General features: G+C 38.0%; 1 protein-coding gene across 3 annotated transcripts in view; it reads left to right on the top strand.

Annotated features, from left to right (window-relative positions):
* The first annotated feature begins 9,298 nt into the window (after nt 1–9,298).
* LOC149947753 (proton channel OtopLc-like) overlaps nt 9,299–21,622 on the top strand; it is a 56,701-nt gene continuing 44,377 nt past the window's right edge. For 2 of the 3 annotated variants that reach the window (XM_090171336.1, XM_090171334.1), the window contains exon 1: nt 9,299–9,817. In XM_090171336.1, coding sequence (XP_090027462.1) covers nt 9,480–9,817 — 338 coding nt within the window. In that variant the 5' untranslated portion in view covers nt 9,299–9,479. The remainder of the gene's footprint in view (nt 9,818–21,622) is intronic. The other variant, XM_090171338.1, reaches the window with a different exon arrangement.

The raw sequence follows: 21,622 nt of genomic DNA, 5'->3' as shown, positions 1-21,622 counted from the left end.
TGGTTTTTCGTTATGTAGATTTTTTCTGAAACTTTTATTATGAATTTAAATTAAGTAAATTGTCCTCGATTTCACAATATACATTATTAAAAAATGTTAATAGTCGTTTCTTCTAATTTCTGCGCCAGTAATATTTCTCTCGACAATTTTGAAAATAGTTTAAAAATTCCTAACTGTCAATATACAGGGTGTCTCAATTTGCTCCATCAGGCCATTTTTCTCAAAATGTATTTGTGCTAGGGTTCTGAAATTATCAGGGTTTATTTGTTAGGTATGGAAGGCTTTGGTTACTAAATTTCAGAAAAATCGAACGATTTTGTGCCGTTTTGGAAAATTTATTTTTTCACCGGTAGGTGTCACGCAAAATGTTTCAATAGAAAAGTTGTAGGGCATAGTCGAAAGTGTAAAAATAATTTTGGTTCGGTTGAAAAAGACCTATTTTTCACTGAGTTTGGAGGTCGGGGGAAAAACAAGTTGTACTAGCAGGCAATAGCCTTTAACGTAAACAATCGTACATAATCACAACACACATGTACATTTATTTTAGGGAACTTATGCTTTCAGCTATGTAGTTAATAATCAGATCTGCAAAAAGTTATTGTTAAAGAAAATTATTACGTTCAACACCTAATTAGACAAAGTAGACAAAGACCACGTCTTCCATTTCGACGTGGTTACGAGTAAGATCATCAAACAAAGATTTGTAGACCAAAAATTACGCTTATTTTTCTTTTGTTGTTTTTAACGTGAAATATAAATTGTCCGAGTAGTATTTAAAGCGTTTACATTTCAAAGTTAAAACATTATCTCAGCTTGGCCGATTGTTGTCCAGTATGCCTCTTTACACTCGAGATCAGCGCACTCATATGCTAGAATTATTTTACGGAGAAGGTCGTCGTAATGCTACTCTAGTAAGTCAGTTATTTAGACGAAGATTTCCCAATTGCAGACCAAGTCATACGACGCGACGGTTCTTAGAGTGGTCCGCGACTTCGACAACTGGGGTAATATCAATCCGAGGTTTCGTGGTCGTGGTCTCCAGGACATCGACATGGAAAACACCATACTTGCCTACTTCGTCGCCTATCCTCGAGCGAGCGTCAGGACTGCCAGCTTTGACTTAGGGTTGGATCGAAACTACGTTTGGAGAACACTCAAAAGACACCATTTTCATTCTTATCGAGCGACACTTCACCAAGGACTGCATGACGGTGATAGACAGCGCCGACGAATGTTCATTCGGAAGAGATGGGCCTTTCAACCGTCAAAGCCAACATATGTGGGACTACGAGAATCCACACTGGGGATTTCCTCACCGCCACCAAGTGCAGTTTCACTTAAATGTGTGGGCCGAGGTGTGGGCTGGTCTGTTCGTTGACAGAATTATTGGCCCGTTCTTCCTGCCAAATCGTCTGAACGGTCAAAACTACTTGTATTGGAGTTCCTTCAAAATGAAATATCCAACGTGTTGGACGACATTCCTCTGGCCGAGTACAGACGCATCTGGTTCCAGCAAGATGGGGCGCCACCTCACCAATATCGTGACGTGGTTGCATATCTAAACGACGAGTTTCCTGGAAGATGGATCGGAAGAACTGGTCCTGTTCGTTGGCCTGCAAGATCCCCTGATCTAACACCACTCGACTTTTTTCTTTGGGGATTCGTAAAGGACTACGTATACCAAACACCGGTGACGAGCGTTGAAGATTTACGACAAAGAATCATCGAAGCATGTCGCCGGGTGACTCCAGAAATGGTTCGGTAAGCATTTCGCAATATGCAACATCATGCATATTTGTGCATTGCATCAGAAGGTGGCATTTTTGAAAACATTTTGTGGAAGTCATTAAAAAACATTTGTCACTTGGGCTAATTATTATTTGTATATTTTTCGAAATCTTATAACTGAAATGCATGTTACCTACAATTCGTTAAAGGCTATTGCCTGCTAGTACAACTTGTTTTTCCCCCGACCTCCAAACTCAGTGAAAAATAGGTCTTTTTCAACCGAACCAAAATTATTTTTACACTTTCGACTATGCCCTACAACTTTTCTATTGAAACATTTTGCGTGACACCTACCGGTGAAAAAATAAATTTTCCAAAACGGCACAAAATCGTTCGATTTTTCTGAAATTTAGTAACCAAAGCCTTCCATACCTAACAAATAAACCCTGAAAATTTCAGAACCCTAGCATAAATACATTTTGAGAAAAATGGCGTGATCGAGCAAATTGAGACACCCTGTATAGATGTCGCTATAGTTCGCGTTGACTTGTTACTGGTGTTATTGTGTTGCTTAGAGTAACTTTTGACGTCATGATTTCTGGAAAGAAATGTTGTACAACTACGTCTGAATTGAATAAGGGAAAAATCATAATCGGATTTTATTTGCATCAATTTTTAACAGATTTGAGTTACTGAACGAACCCATAATTTTTTGAAACATTTTAATGCGTGACCTTGAATCGGTGATGCCAGTAAAAGGAAATGGTTTGACAAAAAGGGGCTCATGGAAGCTGTGAAGTGAAGAGTACGCAATTCAGGTTGCTCTGTTTCCCATTAAATGTATCGTAGGGCCCGGCCAGTATTGAGGGGCGTAAGGTGGGGTGGCGGAGACTGCCGCGGAGTGGTTAACGCTTTCACCTCGCAGCAAGAGGAGCCGGGTTCGATTCCAACTTGTGGCACTGGGTGAAAACTGAAAACTCCAAAATTATCCTTCTGCGTTGAGTTTGCAAGCTCTCTCCCCGCTGGCAGGAATCCATGGGTATTAGCTTAGCTGATTATTATTATTTTTTATTACTTAATTTTTCCGTCACAATCCTTAAAAGAAAAAGGTCATCAAAAAGTTTTTTTGAACAATTGGACTTCATTTTGGCTACTCACTCGCCTAGTGGGACGACAAGCTTATGGCTATCTCGACCAGATCCCTGAGAGAATCACGTTTTACATTTGGACGGTGCTCCGTGTAATTTCTTGCTCGCTGTTGCTCCAAGGTCAACGACGAAGCAATGGAATAGGCGAAACTATAAAGTCCAGAGGGGGGGGGGGGGCTGAAAAGATGGTAGTCACGTGACTTTGTGGAGAACGGCAACGCCATCTATCTTAAAAATTACGAACTAATATTTAATATATTTTACTGATGGCGGTTTAAATTTTGATCGATTCTATTATCTAATTATTATTATTTAAAACATCTTGTAATAGAAAGGTGGAAGTAAATTATCTGTTTGCAGTATCTGGAAGGAATAATTTTTTCTTTGCCGTCGCACGGCCAACTATGAACACGAGTTACCGAATCGAAGTTGGCTGTGATATGGTAGTCACGTGATTTTGTTTTCCCATTTTAACAAGTTGGCTAAGACCAAATTTACTTCATAGTTTCTCCTATTGGGCAGTGTTGCCAGATTGTGGGCAGTGGCGTAGCTATCTTGGGTGACACCCGGGGCGGATATCATGGTGTGCTACTTACTAGACTCTAGTTTGTGTAAGTTTTTATCTTTTTCACGGTTGGGTGTCACCCCCAAATAACGCCCAAACGGGTGGCACCCGGGGTGGACCGCCCCTACCGCCCCCCCCCTAGCTACGTCACTGATTGTGGGGTCCATTTTGGCTCTGTGGGGAAAAGGAAATTTGTTTTCTAAAACGTTGATTTTGTGGGAATTTTCATGTCTGCGGGTATTTATCCTATGTTTTATTTAATTTGACTATCAATAGAAAGCCCGAAATTATCTAGAGCAGTGTATTTTCGTGAATCATGGGTTTTATAAATAAGATAAAGAAAGTGCCTCCTAATACTACAATCAATCAATGTATAGGCCTAACACCAGAATATTTAAATATTGTAATTTCAATAAAATTTAATTATAAAAAGTTAATTTTTCAAAAAGTTTTAAAATTATGGCATGTTTTCCGTTGAGTTTTCGTTGGAGGAGTTTTGGAGCGCGAAAGGTATCCGATATCTGTCTTGGATGAAATCTATTATTCGTATAAAGCCGCGGTAGGGCGTTTATACCACTTAACGCCCCTAGGTGCAGTGTGATTTGGGGAACCTTTTAGCCCAATATTCATGGCTGAAATTTCACTGATTTTAGACCTATTTGTTCTGTAATGGTGCAAAGCGTATCATTGTAACAATTAGCCTTTTCAGTTTACATAGAGCCACGTAGTGGCAAATGCGAGTAGCTCATGAACTGCTGGATTTTCGTCTGCTAAGCAGACGATTTTTCAATAAAGCGTCGGCTTAGCAGACGAAAATCCAACAGTTTATGAGCTTCTTGCATTTGCCACTACGTTACTCTATGTAAACTGAAAAGGCTAATTGTTACAATGATACGCTTTGCACCATTACAGAACAAATAGGTCTAAAATCAGTGAAATTTCAGCCATGAATATTGGGCTAGGATGATCGCTACCTTTTTGCGTTTTAAGTAATAACTGAAGCCAATTTTAACCGGCTAAGAAAATATCTTGTAATTCTTACTTATACTACTACTACTACAAAACCAGTTAATACTCATAATTAAAGCTGTTTGCTGTTAATATTATTACTTATAGCGTTTTCCATTTGATTGCTCGAGATTCGCTCCGAATCTGTCTCTGACGTCATAGATCTCGCCCCTATCGACTAGAGTAAAACCGCAAATTTAACATCCCATTAAAATATTCCCGCTCTTGGTTGTATTTCGTCTGCTAGTAATTTGAATTTTCGCGTCTTGGTTTGTCATTTTGCTCCGATCTCGATCTCGATCCATTGATCTGTCAAAATCGGCATATCGGGTTTGGGCGAACTCGAAGCACCCTAGAGCGGGAAATGGAACACGCGAAACTTGATCGGAGCAGATCCGAGCACGCAAATGGAACATAAAATGTTGATCAGAGCGATCTAGAGCACTCGAGATCAGTCAAATGGAAAACGCTTTTATTTTCGTTCAAAAAGGTGCTTATTAAAATTTACGAAATAAATTTAAGCCTTAGTAACGACAAACGCCTAGCGCCTGTTTCCTGAAAGGCTTAAGTGCATACGTAAAACGCGGAAAGACACCGCCCAGACGGTAGTAAGGCTAATGACAGAGTTTGATATTCATGGTGTTACTTTTTGATACGTTGGTTATAGAGAAAGCGTTATAATGGATTTTTCACAAGGTGATTAAGAGGTGGTTCTTAATGCAAATCGTGGTTGAGAAAGCACTGGTTTTGGTAGAAATTACAATGCGTTTATATCGGTTAATACGGTTAATGTATACGGTGATTGAAATCATGTTCCTAATAAATGGACAGGGTTGTAATGGATTTTTCTTTGTTGTAACAGCTACTACTCCTAAAATATCTCATTTTAATGAGACACTAATTATTCCCACAGTTCCGAAAAATAATTTTCAGCCTACGAAGGTACAAGTTCCAAACGAATACTTGTTTGTACTTTACGTTTTAGTGTATTATACTTCTTTCGAGAGAAATATTAATTTACCAATCCTGCTAATGTTATTCGCTTGAAACAAGTACTTACTTGGCTCCCGCGGGTTTAAATAAAAATAATGCTGGTCGGCGACCTTACATCTAGGAGCAACAAACGCAAGGAGAACGCAGCTAGCCTTTAAACACGCTAACACAGTGTTGCGTACAAATTCCATTGGACGAACCTTTACGCTGAGCGTTTTATGGAAAGGGGGAAGACAATTTCAGAATTTTCCCCTTCCGACGGTAGCAGCCGTTCAAGCGTCTAACCATGAATATCGAACTATATCATTACCCTAAAATGGGCGATGCTTTTCTGCGTTTTATATAATCACTTGAGCCAATCAGGAGACAGGCATTTGTCGTTGACTCGATCCGCAAAATGTTTCCGGGATTGACCGATTTCAAAATTACGTTTTTGCGCGTGACAGTACCGTTACATTGTGAGGTATAGCAGCCTTATTTACCCGCTTTTATACCCTAACATGGCGTCGTATTTTCTCGGGCAAAATGAATTATAAGATCCACCAATTGAGCGATTTAACCGGTGAAGAAAATGACTCGTGTTTCTTAGAAAAATACCTGTACTCTAGCCAAATTACTTGATAATCATAAATAAAAGAATTAATTATTAATATTCTTACCTATTTTCGTTCAATCAAAGAGATGTGTATTAAAATTTAAGAAACTTAATTTCGAGCTAAGCCTTGGCACTGAAATCTAGTCAAGTTTCAATACAATTTTAGGGCGGGGGCGCGTGACCAACGTCATAATAACTAAGCACCTCCCATCCTAGCGACTGAGGTCAGACTACCTAATGTAGTCCAATATTCATGGTTAAAATGAATACATTCATGGTCTAACGAATTAAAATTGTACACAAAAAAATGCACGACTTTTGACGGGTTGCGTTCTCCTTGTGTGGGGTGCTGTGTTTGTTGCTCCCAGCTTACATATTGATTTTCTAACACAACTATTTCATCGGGAAATACTGTCTGTCCGTTGGTAAATATCCCTAAGCAGTGTAATTTTTACATTTTACATCTGTAAGTGAAATAATAGACTCGGCAAGTTTTGAGCCTCGGTACGGTGTACACATTTGGCAGGCAGTTTGGAGCAAGGAAATTTGCTTGAGCGTCTGAAGGTATGTATTTCATTTTAATGGCACAAATATACAGGGTGTCCACTAAAAAATTAACCAGGGCGAATATCTCTAAATCAGTTGGAAATTTTCAGGTCGCATAGAGCGTGTAGGGGAACACCTACTATGAAAATGTCGATGACCTTGAACCATGTCAAAAAAATTAAGTCCGATGGCTTTGAAATGAAGACTTAAATAGTTAAATTAATTCTGAAAATATTTACGATAATTTTAATTTACCCGATCACGAATATATATAAAAATATGTAAACTTTGATGTTGAGAATATATAATGAAATAATGCTGCAGTTCGATTTCTGACTGTCTCGTTTATAATTACAATAAAATTTTATAGGCTTAGCCTGGTTAGGTGCCATTTATTTTCGAATATAATATGGAGAAATAAAGAGAGATTAAAGAACATATAAATTTAAACGAGGGGGGGGCGAAAAAAGGGGGAAGAGTCCTGGACTCGTAAAAAAATGGATCGGCGGAGGGGTTCGGGTCCAATGGACTCTCTTAAAAATATACACTATTTACAAGTCTGGTTCGGGAAGGATAATCTTTTTGGCTAAGACAAATGCAGATAAATATTGCTAAGCCCGCGTGGTTCGATTTTATTATCAGAAAAATGCGCGATATTATCGAGGTTCCCGCGTTTTGAATTAAAAAACCCATCCTTTTGGCGGTCTTTGTTTAGCGTCTATCATGGACCAAGAATCTAAGGGGACTCACTGTTCCCAATATTTTGACACGGTAGGCGCGGCTTAAATCGGAAGGCTTACTGAGGTACATCAGTCGCTTTAAAGCTCCTCAAGAATTCTGTTCAACTATCACTGCGAGAATCTTAGTCGGGGCTTAGGCGACAGTACGTGCGAGAAAGCAGGGAGTACTAAACCCCTGAGAAAGTTAGGTTAGGCTTAGTCGAGGGGTCGGACATTTACCAAAATCCCGTACACTTTGTCTAAAATCGCAAAATCTTTTAACTCTCTCTATGGTAAATTAACATTGAAATCCCAAAATAACTTCAAAACGCTTCAAAAAGTAATGATAAAATCGCCAAAATCTCTACGAAATCCCGAAATCCCGTACAAAATAATGGCAAGTGTCCGACCCCTCGGGCTTCGTTCATAAAATTTTTTAAAGTTTAGAAATGAAATGGATTCCAGTGAATTTGATTAAAAAACCTCAGATATACGCGGCTTACTGGTTATTTTTACTTATCACAATGGTTAATTACCATTACTTTAACCATATGTAACATAAGTATGCCATAAAAGCATTTTCGTTAATGAAACCTTGTTCACAGGATATGACGTAAATTTCGTCACTTACAATTCCGTGACGAAATATGCGTCATCAACTTTACTGATGGGAAACGGAAGTTAGTGAGAATTCCTCGCGCGTTGCTGGCTTTGCCCATGTCAAGTTTAGCTCGTGCCTCGCGATCACATGATTTCATTTCCATGGTAACCTTTTCAATAGCGCAAGGATTATAAGCATTTTTGCATTTTTGGGTCCGCTTAATGTATGTTCCGTGTGAAACAAAGTCCCATTGAATTTTTTTCAATGGAAATGTTATACAGAGGCATACTTATGAGTAATTATGTTACATATGCTTTAACTTTTAAAGAAGCAATTTCAAAAATAAAAGGTCTAAAACTTACTAAGTCTCATCATTTAACCGACAACAACGGCGCCATTTTGTCAAAATTGAACGTGAACCCTCCAGCTTCTCTACGAAACTACGTCGGAAATCGACTTTAGCGACGCCAAGCTGGTCCACATTGAACTAAAATTAACCGTGATTTTCCTATTCCCAGTGCTTTTTAAAGCCTGAACAGTGAGTCCCCTTAGATTCTTGGTTCATGAGTCTATAGACCGATAAGCCTATCGATGCATATTCAAGGCAATTGCCATGAAGTAATAATTTAGAGAGCCAGGACCAACAAGTACTGTTTATATAGTGCTCGTTGAAATAATTTAAACTTTTCACGTGTACTGTATGCAACAATTGTTTAATTTTAAGCAGGTACCTTTTTTGAGATATTTAGGCAAAAACACGACGTTCTGTTTACAGATGAAAAGTTTCCATTAAAATAGCATAATGATTATTTTCAATAGACATGGAACGAAAGTACGAAACCAATAGCGACGGTCATGCCCAAGTATTTTTCTTTTACCGTCATAAGAAACTGCATTGCTAAATTTAAAAAAAGAGTTTATTATTTAAACTTATTCGCTACTGAAAGTAGTTGAAAGATGGCGCAATAGTCCATAAAAAATCTCTTTTGATAGGCTTTTTAGTCGAATTTTATTTTTCATGTAACGCTCAAACAATAATCAATAACATTATCTTTAATAAATTAAGCCCACCATCGCGAAAAATACTAATATTTTAAAGCCTACGTTGCTTTATAATTTCATTGGTATATTAATTTTTCAAGATAGTAGTAACTTTTTGATAATTTTATTTTCAAAAGTCGACGATAGATGGTAGTAGCGAATGTCCGAGGGTTCAATAAATCCGTAGACTACGCTAGACTAGACAAACACTATCCCCCGCGTTCTCCCCCTTTTATGAATCACCGCCTCTCGGCGCGATCTCCCCCAATGAGAAGGCTGGAATAGAAAGAGCATCTTCGGATGCCGTCGTAGGCCTAAAAATGACAAAAAAAATATTAACGTCTAATATTATGGAAATAACGTAAACACGCGTGAAAGCAGCGACAATGGACTGAGCGAGTATTGTATCGTCGGAAAGTAGCGAAATAATTGGTCGAAGGATTTAACTCTAGGGTGACTCTAAAAGCATCGCATTCCGTGCACGCGTATTCCCGAGGAAGATTCAAATGCGTCTGGCGGCGTTCGTCTTCGAGCAATGTCGGCTTCTGACGATGATCAAAGCATCAACCTCAGCCTGCGATTGCGAAGGGGTTCCAGCGATTCCAGAGACTCGTTCTACATGGATTTGGATCGGGGCATAGACTCCGATATCGAAATGACGGTTGGCGGAGCGGAGAATGGAACCGTCAGCGTCAGCGTTCAAGCGGACTGTTCGTCGGAGCGGAGTCCGCCTTCTTCGCTCAAGGTTGGCGTCGATGAACTCCCGAAAGCGCCCGTCGCCCGCCCGGAAGACGAGAGACACTCCGTCTCGTCGGCCGAATGCTCCTCCGAGCCGTATCTGGAGGGAGACTATCCCGACGCTCATCACGACGAGTAAGTCATTCTCCGAATACGAAACTGACAATGTTTATTTTCTATCAAAAGCATCTTAAGTTACCCGTATCCCGGGTCCGTCTACACTGACAGTTGCACTTTCCAATTTTCATTTCCCCAACTCGAATTGGAATGTTGCCAAATATGTCACGGGATCAAAATAATGGCAATGTTATTGTTTTAACGTCGCGTTCGCTAAACGCCTTCCCTTAAAGTTTATTAATAAATCGCGCTATTATTTGAATTATAATGTTTCAGATAGGACGTTAAATGTACGCTTCATCATAAGCAGAAGTTTAAAATGATGACTTAAATATCCTATTTTTAACAATTAAATTAAATGGCTGAATAAATTTAGTTTTGGAATTCTCAGAAATATCTCGTGGATTAACGAATTTCACACTTTTTCCACCAGGCTCAACAAAAGCTAGAGTGATTGGCGTAGAGCTTGTTAGCAGACGCTTTTTCATTTATTTTCTACTAACAAGGAGATGACCCGAGGTGTTACACACCGATTTCGTTCAAACTCGAGGGATTGGTAGACCATCATGTAACTTGAAAAATCCTAAAGGGAATTTATTCATTGGGTAACGGTTTTGCCATGGCAACAAAAAATGTTTTTGACAACAAATATTTGAAATTTTTCCTATTTAAGCCATATCGGTTCATTTTCACCCATTTGGTTCAAATTGATCAAAATGTGATCAATTTTGATTTTTTTCGTCAATGTTTAATTTTTTTTTACAATTTTGGTATTTTAAAATATTTTCAGTCTTTTAAATTTTTTCACAGGACCCTAGGAATCGGTCCAAATCCCATGTTATTTTCAATGGGAAAATTTCCATTTTATGTTGTCAAAAACAATTTTCGTTGCCATGGCAAAACCGTTGCCCATTGAATAAATTCCCTTTAGGATTTTTCAAGTTACATGAAGGTCTACCAATCCCCCGAGTTTGAACAAAATCGGTGTGTAACACCTCGGGTCGTCTCCTTGTAAGTACTAAGACACATTATATACGTGCAGGGAAGAACGTATTTAGGTCCCTAAGAACCCAAAACATGATGATTTCGAATCTCTAGCTTTTGATTGACTATTACTATAAAGTACGTGGGTGTTTTAGGGTACTGTTGTCGAGTAAATGGCGGTCGTGAACTAACTGAAATTGTTGGTCTATTTAAAATGGTTTACACAATTTTTGTCTAAATAATAATAATTAAAATATTTAGATCATAATAAATAAATTCGTGTTGGAATGGAATTAAGGATGTACCGATATATCGGCCTATTTTTCTAATATCGTCTTCGATATTGACCGATACCGATGTTAGAAAAATATTTTTAGAAAACATTGAAAAAAAAATTATCGATTAACTAACTAATGATATTTTATTTGATTGGCCGCGCCACATACACCAGACTTCAGAAGCTAGACCATACTTTTTTTAGACAGGGGGTTACGAGTCTAAAAAAATAAAATTCAACGATATTGGATTTGTGATAGAAAATATGTATCACGTAAAATGAAAAGAAACATATTAGGATACGCTCTTGCATATCGGCCGGCCGATATATCGGCTGTACCAATATCGGTGCATCCCTAGATACAATACAAGATTCTATACTTTTCGGAACAATAACAATAAAAACGTTACGAAATTCAAAAACTCCAAAATCTGCTGAAAAGTCAAAAGCAAAAAAAACGTTACCAAATTCGAAAACTCGAAATTTTCTGAAAAGTCCAAAACCAACAAAAACGTTACCTAATTCGAAACCTCAAAATCGGCGTAAAGGCCGAAAACGCAAAATTCGCCTTTCAAAGGTCAAAACACAAAAGTTGCAGGCCGCCAATAAAACCCAAAAACAAGTCTTCGAACCATAAAAGGGCCTAATTTTTGGTCTCGCACCTTATCCAAGTTTCTCGTTTTGGCCGCTACGTGAATTTAAAACAGAGCTCCCAGCGATTCTATAATTCCTATATTTTCCTATAATTCGGAAATGGTCCTTTAAAATCTTAGAATTTAATTTTCAATCCTATATTTCCTATATTTTAAAAAGCATCTGATAAAATTTTGAAAGACCAACAAGAATTACTGTGGGGTGGCCGAGTGGTTAGCACTTTCGCCTCGCAGCTGGGTTCGATCCCAACTTGTGGCACTGGATGAAAACTCAGAACTACTCCTTCCGCGTTGAGTTTGCAAGCTCCCTCTTCACTGGTTTAAGGGGTTTTCCCCCGAGCTCTTCGGTTTCCCCTTCCATTAAAACTTGTTGAGGTTAACGGTAATAGTGAGTGAGCTGTTGGCTCACGTGGCAAGAAGGGCTTGCCACCACTTTCCTACGCGTTGTAACCCGGCCACATGAATTAATGGCTTTAAAAGTCGCTTGATGACTTAGGCCTAAGGTGGTGCCAAGGGTATTAGCCTAGCTGATTATTATTGTTACTTATGATATAAGTAAGCTCTTTGCGAATTAAATCCCGTGATAAAATAAAGTTTAAAATCTCTATTACTTTAAGAAATCGTCACCGCGTCGGTCTATATTTAATTGGTCGTTTTTCTCACGATTTGAAATATCCTTTTCTGATCGGTCTGACGTTGTCTCCATTTAAATACACGACATAAAACTTAACCTTTTTTATATATTTTAACCATATTTGTAATTTAGTCTTATTATTATCCTATAATAGTGAAATTTTTATCCTATAATAGTGAAATTTGTATCCTATAATTTTGAAATTTTTATCCCATAATAGTGAAATTTTTATCCTATAATTTTGAAATTTTTATCCTAAAATAGTGAACTTTTTATCCTATAATAGTGAAATATTTATCCTATAATAGTGAAATTTTATCCCATAATAGTGAAATTTTATCCCATAATAGTGAATTTTTTATCCTATAATAGTGAAATTTTTATCCTATAATAGTGAACTTTTTATCCTATAATAGTGAAATTTTTATCCTATAATAGTGAACTTTTTATCCTCTAATAGTGAAATTTTTATCCTATAATTTTGAAATTTGAGCACTTTAGGTTGGGAGCCCTGTTAATATGACGTTTGGATACGCTAATTCGAAAGAACTGCTTTGATAACCAATAGAACAATCTCATAAAATATAAAGAAATCTTCATTTGGAAAGTAACCATTACTGCAGAAATTCGCAGTACGCAAACCCTGCTCGAGGCAGATAAAGCCCCACGGCTAAGCCCATTGAAATTTATTGATGTTTTATTGCCCTCTATTTAGTGATAAGAGAAATATAATAAACTATAAGCCTATCATAAGGTCCCCATAAGTAAAGGTTTACAATGTTTACGGCATTGTCCATGTGAGAAGAAAATTAACGTACGACGATAGGGCAGTAGCGACATCATCTTTTCAAAATATCTACATCTAAAATATTCATTTAATTGGTAGAGCATTGATAAATGCACACAAAACGCGTCTAAATCTCACATTTGAAAATTAAATACCTTCAGAAACACAACTCTTATTTACAATAGCTTAATTTTGGTTGTGATGAATCATTTTGCAAAAATAAGTGTTGATTTTAACTTTGAAAGCGATAAATTGGCGAATAAGCCTTGGCTACGATGCTAAGGGCTCGCGGCGGAGATTTCTCCCGCGTGGTTCTAAGTTTAAAAACGTTCGCGCACGGCTTGCGCGCATTCATCATGCATTTCGCGAAATTTATTTCAGAAATGTATCGTTGAGGACGTAGCCGTTAGGAGGGGCAGATTTTTAATACCTACCTCTTAATAACGGGTCAAAAAAAATTTGGCATAGACTTTTGCTTATGGGGTCGTTATGATAGGCTTATGAATAAAAGTACTACGCAACGTGTAATTAACGACAAGCGAAATACGATATCAGCTTTTGATCTATCCATGTATTCCCTAATCCCGAACACTTTCAATGCCACAATTTACCAGGGACCCTAGTCCATTTAACCAGTGCCATAAGACGAGCCAGCCCTAGTTAAAATCTCTATAAAATAGTATAGGCTTCGCTCGAAGTTTAAATTTTGGTCATAAGTAAATTGAATATATGAAAGATGTCTGCTCGTTCATAATTCTCTCTGCATAACAGCTGAAAGTTCAACCGGAAACCTAGAAATTCAAAAGTTGTCTGCTATTTCTTCACATATTTAGTTTACGGATATTAAGACAGATGGCGCTATATTTCCTAAGCTCGAAGCCTATAAATTAAAAAGAGACTTAAAACGTTTTTAAAATTCACAATTTATTTATTAAAAAAATCCAACGTTTCGGAGGAACTCTTCCTCCCTCTTCAGCTGGATTTTTACAAGTCTGAAAATAAATCACAATGTGCTTCTCTTCACTTCGAAGCCTATAGTTAACATTTCTATAAATACCAAAACTTAATAGCTTTAAAGGGGAACGGTCAAGCTTTAACCAGTTAGATAGCCCTATAGCCCATTAAAAACTAAAATTTATGGCGAAAACCGAATCAAAAAATATTGAGTGGTTAATTTTTAATAAAATAAAGAAATTTCGGGAGAAAAGCGCGAGACAGAAAAACAACGTAAAAGCGCGCGCTGCTGAAGACGCAAAAAATATGTTTTGCAAGCGCGCAGCGTTGCAGTTATAAGAGACCTAAGCCTAAATTGCGCGATTTTAAAAGTTAGGATAGTTCGCAAATCGCTCATACGGGGTTAGGGGCGCTGGCGGCAGCCCCTAAGATGGCGGCGAAAATTTTAACCCAATCACCTGGCGTTATTTTTCGTTTCAACTTTTTGGGCCAAAAGCTATTATTTCAAGACAAAAAAAGGTACGTGTTAGTATATTGAACGCCTTGTTAATTTTTTTATACGGAAATAAGGCCATATTTGGAAAAGCCTGGCCGTTCCCCTTTAAACTAACATTTTCGATTGCGAAACCTTTTCCATTATTTGACTAGTATTTAAATACTGAACACTTAAGTTTAAAACGTTAAAATATATTTCCAGTATGAAAATTATACTCATGTTATAGAAAATATAATAGGCCACGTTCTGGAGGACCTAAATACGTTCTTGTGTAGAATGACAATGACTGAGCAGCATCAAGTACTAAACCAATTTTCGTTACGCAGAGGCATTCTTCCAATTATCAAGAAATCCCTCCTGATAATGTTTATAAGACGTGTTTTAGCTTGGCAGCTTCCAATAATATCAGAATTCGGAGGGGGTGGTTCCCATCCCGTCGCTAAAACGGGCGTTTATATAGGCATGCACGGCACATCGTCTTCGGCTTTTGAAAAACAGAATTTTGTTTACTTTAAAGGGGTTCGATAGAAATATATCATCCACTCGAGGTCGACCAGGAGATGCGAAATATCTGGGGGGGGGGGGGCACAAAGAACGCTAAGCACTCGGGATTGGCTTGAAAATAGATATCTGAAGCATAGTCTTGTAGAAATCCAAATTAGGCTTCAAAATACTGTGACGGCACTGCTAAACTAGCTAGAACGGTAAGAACGAGGGGCTATCCACTTTTGGAAAAAAATTCAATTAGATTTTTTTTATTACCAGTTTTTTTCTAATCATTCCGATATATTTCTTAAATATTTCCCATATATGTCTCAAATATTTCCGATATTTATCAAGCACGACCAATATTTCCGATATTTATCAAACACGACCAATATGTCCGATATTTATCAAACACGAAAAATATGTCCGATATTTATCAAACACGACCAATATGTCCGATATTTATCAAACACGACCAATATTTCCGATATTTATCAAACACGACCAATATGTCCGATATTTATCAAACACGACCAATATGTCCGATATTTATCAAACACGACCAATATGTCCGATATTTATCAAACACGACCAATATGTCCGATATTTATCAAACATAGGGATGCACCGATATGGGTACAGCCGATATATCGGCCGGCCGATATATCGGCTAATCGTGGCCGATATTATCGGCCTAGGATAGCCGATATATCGGCCGATATTAACAAAGTTACCTATCACAATATTATGCTTTTTTGTTTACTCTCGTAACCACCTGTTAAAAAATGATATGATCTAAGGCTTTTGGAGTGTAAAAACCACTTATGATTCCTTACCGTTTTGGACGCGAATAATTATTTCCTACAACAGCGATCAAAAAGAAACACTAGAAAATGTCTAATAACAGAAATATCGGCTAATATCGGCCTCGCTTAAGCCGATATTGGCCGATACCGATATTTGAAAAATTAGCCGATATATCGGTTACCGATATATCGGTTACCGATATATCGGTTACCGATATATCGGTGCACCCTTCAAACACGACCAATATTTCCGATATTTATCAAACACGACCAATATTTCCGATATTTATCAAACACGACCAATATTTCCGATATTTATCAAACACGACCAATATGTCCGATATTTATCAAACACGACCAATATGTCCGATATTTATCAAACACGACCAATATTTCCGATATTTATCAAACACGACCAATATTTTCGATATTTATCAACACAACCAATATTTCCGATATTTATCGAACACGACCAATATTTATTTATTGGATTTTCCTAAATTTCAAAAATTTCCTATATTTCTTTGGATTTTCCTAAATTTCAAAAATTTCCTATATTTCTTTGGATTTTCCTAAATTTCAAAAATTTCCTATATTTCTTTGGATTTTCCTAAATTTGTAATGTTTCTCAAATTTCTTGTACAGAACTAATTATTTGTATTTAAGTGCCTATCCGCCGGTCACTAAGATAATCTTGAAAACCTTGCCGTTCCCGTTCAAACTTCGTACGTTCTCTAATGCCTCTTCTATCATGAACTACCTGTAATTGTATTCTCAGCGACAATCCAGTATGCGTGTTCCAATAAACCCACTTTCAGTTTCTCGCGCGCGATAAAGAGAAAGAAAGTTATAGAGAGACCCTTAAAGATGTTTCTTATCAACAGAAGCTGTTGAAGGTTAAGCCTTTTCAAAATAAATTTTGCATGTGGAAGATGGAACTGTACCGGCGTTTTTATTTCCACCCGCGAATGTAGGCTAGTAGGGCGCCGATCCTCATTTTGAAGGTTTAAAGGAGCGATTTTATTTGCCTGTCCTACCTTTCGTCAACTTTTAATTGATCCGTTGAAATACGGAAAATTTTCCGAGAGATTTAAGGATAAAAGCGACTTAGGGCAAGGCCGTAGCTAGAAGTTTGAAGTTCGGCTACGAAAATAACAACGTATCTAATTAGTGTCGTTTTCTACCGCAAAACTCACGGTTGCGGCGGTACTCGAACTTTATCTACCATGGTATGCGTACTTGAAAAATATTTGTTTTATAGTAAACCAGATTTTCCAGCAGGAATAAAGGAACTGATGTTTTTGAAGGGCTTAGATTAGTGGGGGGTTGTTTTCCCGGACGCGAATCCATTCAGTCCTTGGATTTAATTAATCCAAGTTCAGTCCCTGTTTTCAATTTTGATTCCCGGCCGGCGCCAAAAAATCGCAAAATGATACTTAGACGAATACCGTGTACAACTGGTGGAAACCCTGCCATTGGACGTTGAGAGGTAGCATTACACTCAGTACTCGGTCCGTCCCAAAGTCATTAAGAAGAAGTTGGAGAGAAAACGCCCATACAAACACAACAGACTCAACATCCACCACCATCATAACACAAACTCAACACTCACAACCGTCATAACACGAACTCAACATCCACAACAATCGTAACACAAACTTAACACCCACAACAGTCACAACACGAACTCAACATTCACGACTTACAACATAACAATAACGAAATATCCGGTGAGTGTTGACGAAAAAAGACCAACCAAACTCAACCGCAAACCAATCCGTTAACGCTCACCGTCACACGGTGGTTTTGCCAACCCTTCGAGGCCAGCTTGGATGACGCACTGCTGCTCACGGCACAGCGCGTCATCAAAGTTGGCCGTTATAGAACTATAGCAGCCACCGATGGAGGCCGACATTTTGGAGGTCACGTGCTCAAGATTCGCTCCGAATCTGTCTCTGACGTCATAGATCTCACCCCAATCGACTAGAGTAAAACCGCAAATAGAACATTCCATGAACATATTCCCGCGCTTTGTGGTTTTTCGTCTGTTAGTAATTTGAATTTTTGCGTCTTGGTCTACCATTTTGCCCAAAAGTCTAAAAGGAACAAGCAAAACCTTGCTCCGATCTCGATCCGTTGATCTGTCGAAATCGGCAGTTTGGTTTTGGGCGATCTCGGAGCACCCGAGAGTGGGAAATGCAACACACGAAACTTGATCGGAACAGATGTGAGCACGGAAATGGAACATAAAATATTGATCAGAGCGATCTAGAGCGCTCGAAAGCAGTCAAATGGAAAACGCTATATGATTACTTGGAAGTAAATAGCAAACGAACTTTCTCTACAAGAGCCGCGATGATGGTACCAGAATAAAAACATTTTGAAAAAGCATTTTGAAAATGTTTTTTTACATATCAAACTCACAAAAAATGTAAAATGCAAAATAGTTTCCTAGAAACTCAAAATGCAAAATAGTTTCCTAGAAACAGGGGCGTATTAACCACTAGGCAGATTAGGCACGTGCCGAGGGCGCCATTTTTCTAGGGGCGCCAAAACTCTGATAAAGCCCCACGGTCAAAGTACTTGGTTTCAGGCCCGTACACAGCCGCCAAAACTCGGGGTCGCTCAAATTCGTTTTGGGGGTGCCAATACCTTGAGTAATTTTTATCTCCCCACCTATGAAATTAGTAAATATACTAATCTGGTTGTAGCCCTAAAATATCCGTCAAAACATTTTTGATAAGCTGGTTCCATATTTCTACAATTGAAAAGTTTTTCTGGTGCAGTGAGACGCGCGAAAGCAATTTTCAAAAACTTAAGTAAAATGGTTTCAAATATTTACTGATACTAGCTCTCTAGTAAAAGTAATTTTCCTTTTTGATTAATATACAAATATTTTAGATCATATCTTTCGGTAATTGAGCAATCGATTTTTTTTGGGTCGGTCGGATTGGGGATGCTCAAGTACTCATTTGGGGGCGCTGAGCATCCCCTGGCGCCCCCCGTGTCCGGCCTGCTTGGTTTGCCCCTACTTAGCTGTTCAGCCCGTTAGACAATGCCCAGGGGCGGAAAATTTTTCTGTGCCTAAAGGCGCCGAGAGGGTTAATCCGCCCCTTCCTAGAAACTCAAAATGCAAAATAGTTTCATAGAAACTCAAAATGCAAAATAGTTTCCTAGAAACTCAAAATGCAAATAGTTTCCTAGAAACTCAAAATGCAAAATAGTTTCCTAGAAACTCAAAATGCAAAATAGTTTCCTAGAAACTCGAAATGCAAAATAGTTTTCTAGAAACTCAAAATGCAAAATGTAAAATGCAAAATAGTTTCCTAGAAACTCAAAATGCAAAATGTAAAATGCAAAATAGTTTCCTAGAAACTCAAAATGCAAACAACCCTGAAGATATCCAATGAGCGGCCTTAAAAACTGGGCTCCGTATATTTGCGTCTACAGATTTTTCAACATGGCCGCTCCTTGTGTTACCTTTGCCATTACCAGGCGGCCATGTCATTACGCATATTTTTCCCGATAGAGGGATATGTTGAATAATATTTCGTGCTTGATAAATGATTTCTTTGGCACTGACTCGTCCCTTTATTAATTCGTCCAAGGTTGAATGAAATATTTCCGGTTGGTCGGTTACGAGACTTACCTGAGTCAGGTCACTTGACTAGCCGAAAAAGTCAAATACAATCTATACTCAAAGTTAATATACAAAGTCAACAAGATCCGTCATTCGCTTTATTAACCCAATTTTTCACAATGAAATATGGCGGTAAGCCCTAAGACGCAAAAATTATCCGTTAGGCCACGGCCAACTCGCGCCATAGCGGCCAGCCCATTCGTTGAAGTTTCTATGTTAATCTACGAACAAAAATATCTCTCGGCGTCGAGCGCCCCTAGCGGAAAATTATTTTTAGAATAGTTTTTGCATTGAAGACAATATAAATACGAGCGTGGCGCTGAACGCCAATAGCAACTCAATGGCAAATAGTTTATAGCATGGTTTATAGCGTGGAATTTCGACGAAAGGGTTGGCCGCTTTTGCGCGAGTGTCAAAGTTGGCCGTGGTTAGGCCTAACAAGTTGTTTCTGTCCATCGACCATGGGCAAACAACTACGTTCATCATCGTACATTTTGAAAAATTAAAAGTTTTTGCAAGGACGGTAGGACCAAATAAAGAGTGTACATTAGGTTGATATTTAGTATTTATCGTTTATATTCCGTGTTGAGAAAGATTAATGTAAAGTTGGTATATAAAATACTTTTCAATGAAGTGTTCCACTGCACTTTTTTTTATACAGGGTGTTTTTTTTAGCTCGAAAAAGTGATTTTTTGTTCAAAAACTATGTTTTCTAAAAAGTTGAAATTTGTACTGTACATTATACGTGCCGGGGGACACTTTCTACCAAAATTGCATCTAAATCGAAAAATATTTTCACGTTTTTTAAAAATTTAAATTTTAACCGCTAGGTGCTATAAGAAAATTGTCAATGAGAAAATTGTAGAGCGTCACCGAAAACGTACAAATAGCGTTGGCGCGAAAAAAATTGACGTCTTTTTCACTGACAAAATACGACTTGAAAAAGTGACAAGTTGGGCAAGCTAAAATAACTTTTTTTGAATTCCATTGGGAGAGTAGTGTAACTTTATGAAAGTCAGAAATTTGTTAATCTGGTGTTTAATGTAGAAAGTGTCCCCCGGCACTTATAATATACAGTACAAATTTCAACTTTCTAGAAATCACTTTTTGATCGCCGCAGGTATTTTGCTCAAAAACAATATTACCTAGAAATGTGAAATTTTCAGGATGTACAGTCCCGATCAAAAGTTTCTGGCCGTTTTCTCTTGGCAGCCATTTCGTTTCCATTTTAGGTAGGGCTTTTATGATAGAAAACCCTCACGAAAATAATATAGGTGAATATTAATGCCCTACCACAATGACGTCATGAATAAATAAATAAAATAAGTTATTGAAGAAATAGTGATGACGGAAAACATGAAAATTAACCCTAATTTAATTTTTAAGTAAACAAAGCAAGCGTGAAAGTAGTATTTAAAATAATATGGTACCATAGTCGTCTGTAAGTGACCAGCGGAACGTCGTCTAACGCGCCGGCTACTTCGTTCTGCAAAGGCTCCCAGTAATTTTGTCCACTAAGACGATTTTGAAGATAAAATGGGCTGATAACTTTATCCCCGAGCAAACCCGCCCAAACATTTAGTCTAAATTGTTGATTGTGATATTGAGTGTAACCCCAGAGAGGATTGACATCACTCCACATGTGGTTATTTTGTATGTTGAAAGGCCTATCTCTCGCAAAGGAACACTCATCGGTCACCAGAAGTTGTTTGAAGAAATTTGGGTTCTCGTCAGACATGATCATGTTGTTGAGGAAATTTGGGTTCTCGTCAGACATGATCATATTGTTTGAGGAAATTTGGGTTCTCGTCAGACATGATCATATTGTTTGAGGAAATTTGGACTGTCGTCAGACATGATCATGTTGTTGAGGAAGTTTGGGTTCTCGTCAGACATGATCATGTTGTTTAAGGAAATTTGGGTTCTCGTCAGACATGATCATGTTGTTTAAGGAAATTTGGGTTCTCGTCAGACATTATCATGTTGTTTGAGGAAATTTGGGTTCTCGTCAGACATGATCATGTTGTTTGAGGAAATTTGGGTTCTCGTCAGACATGATCATGTTGTTTAAGGAAATTTGGGTTCTCGTCAGACATGATCATGTTG

Source organism: Leiobunum rupestre, chromosome 4 (genome assembly GCF_980474605.1).
Source record: "Leiobunum rupestre chromosome 4, qqLeiRupe1.1.hap1, whole genome shotgun sequence".
NCBI lineage: Eukaryota > Metazoa > Arthropoda > Arachnida > Opiliones > Sclerosomatidae > Leiobunum > Leiobunum rupestre.
Note: the sequence above shows the minus strand (reverse complement) of the source record. Positions and strands in the feature narration are given on the sequence as shown.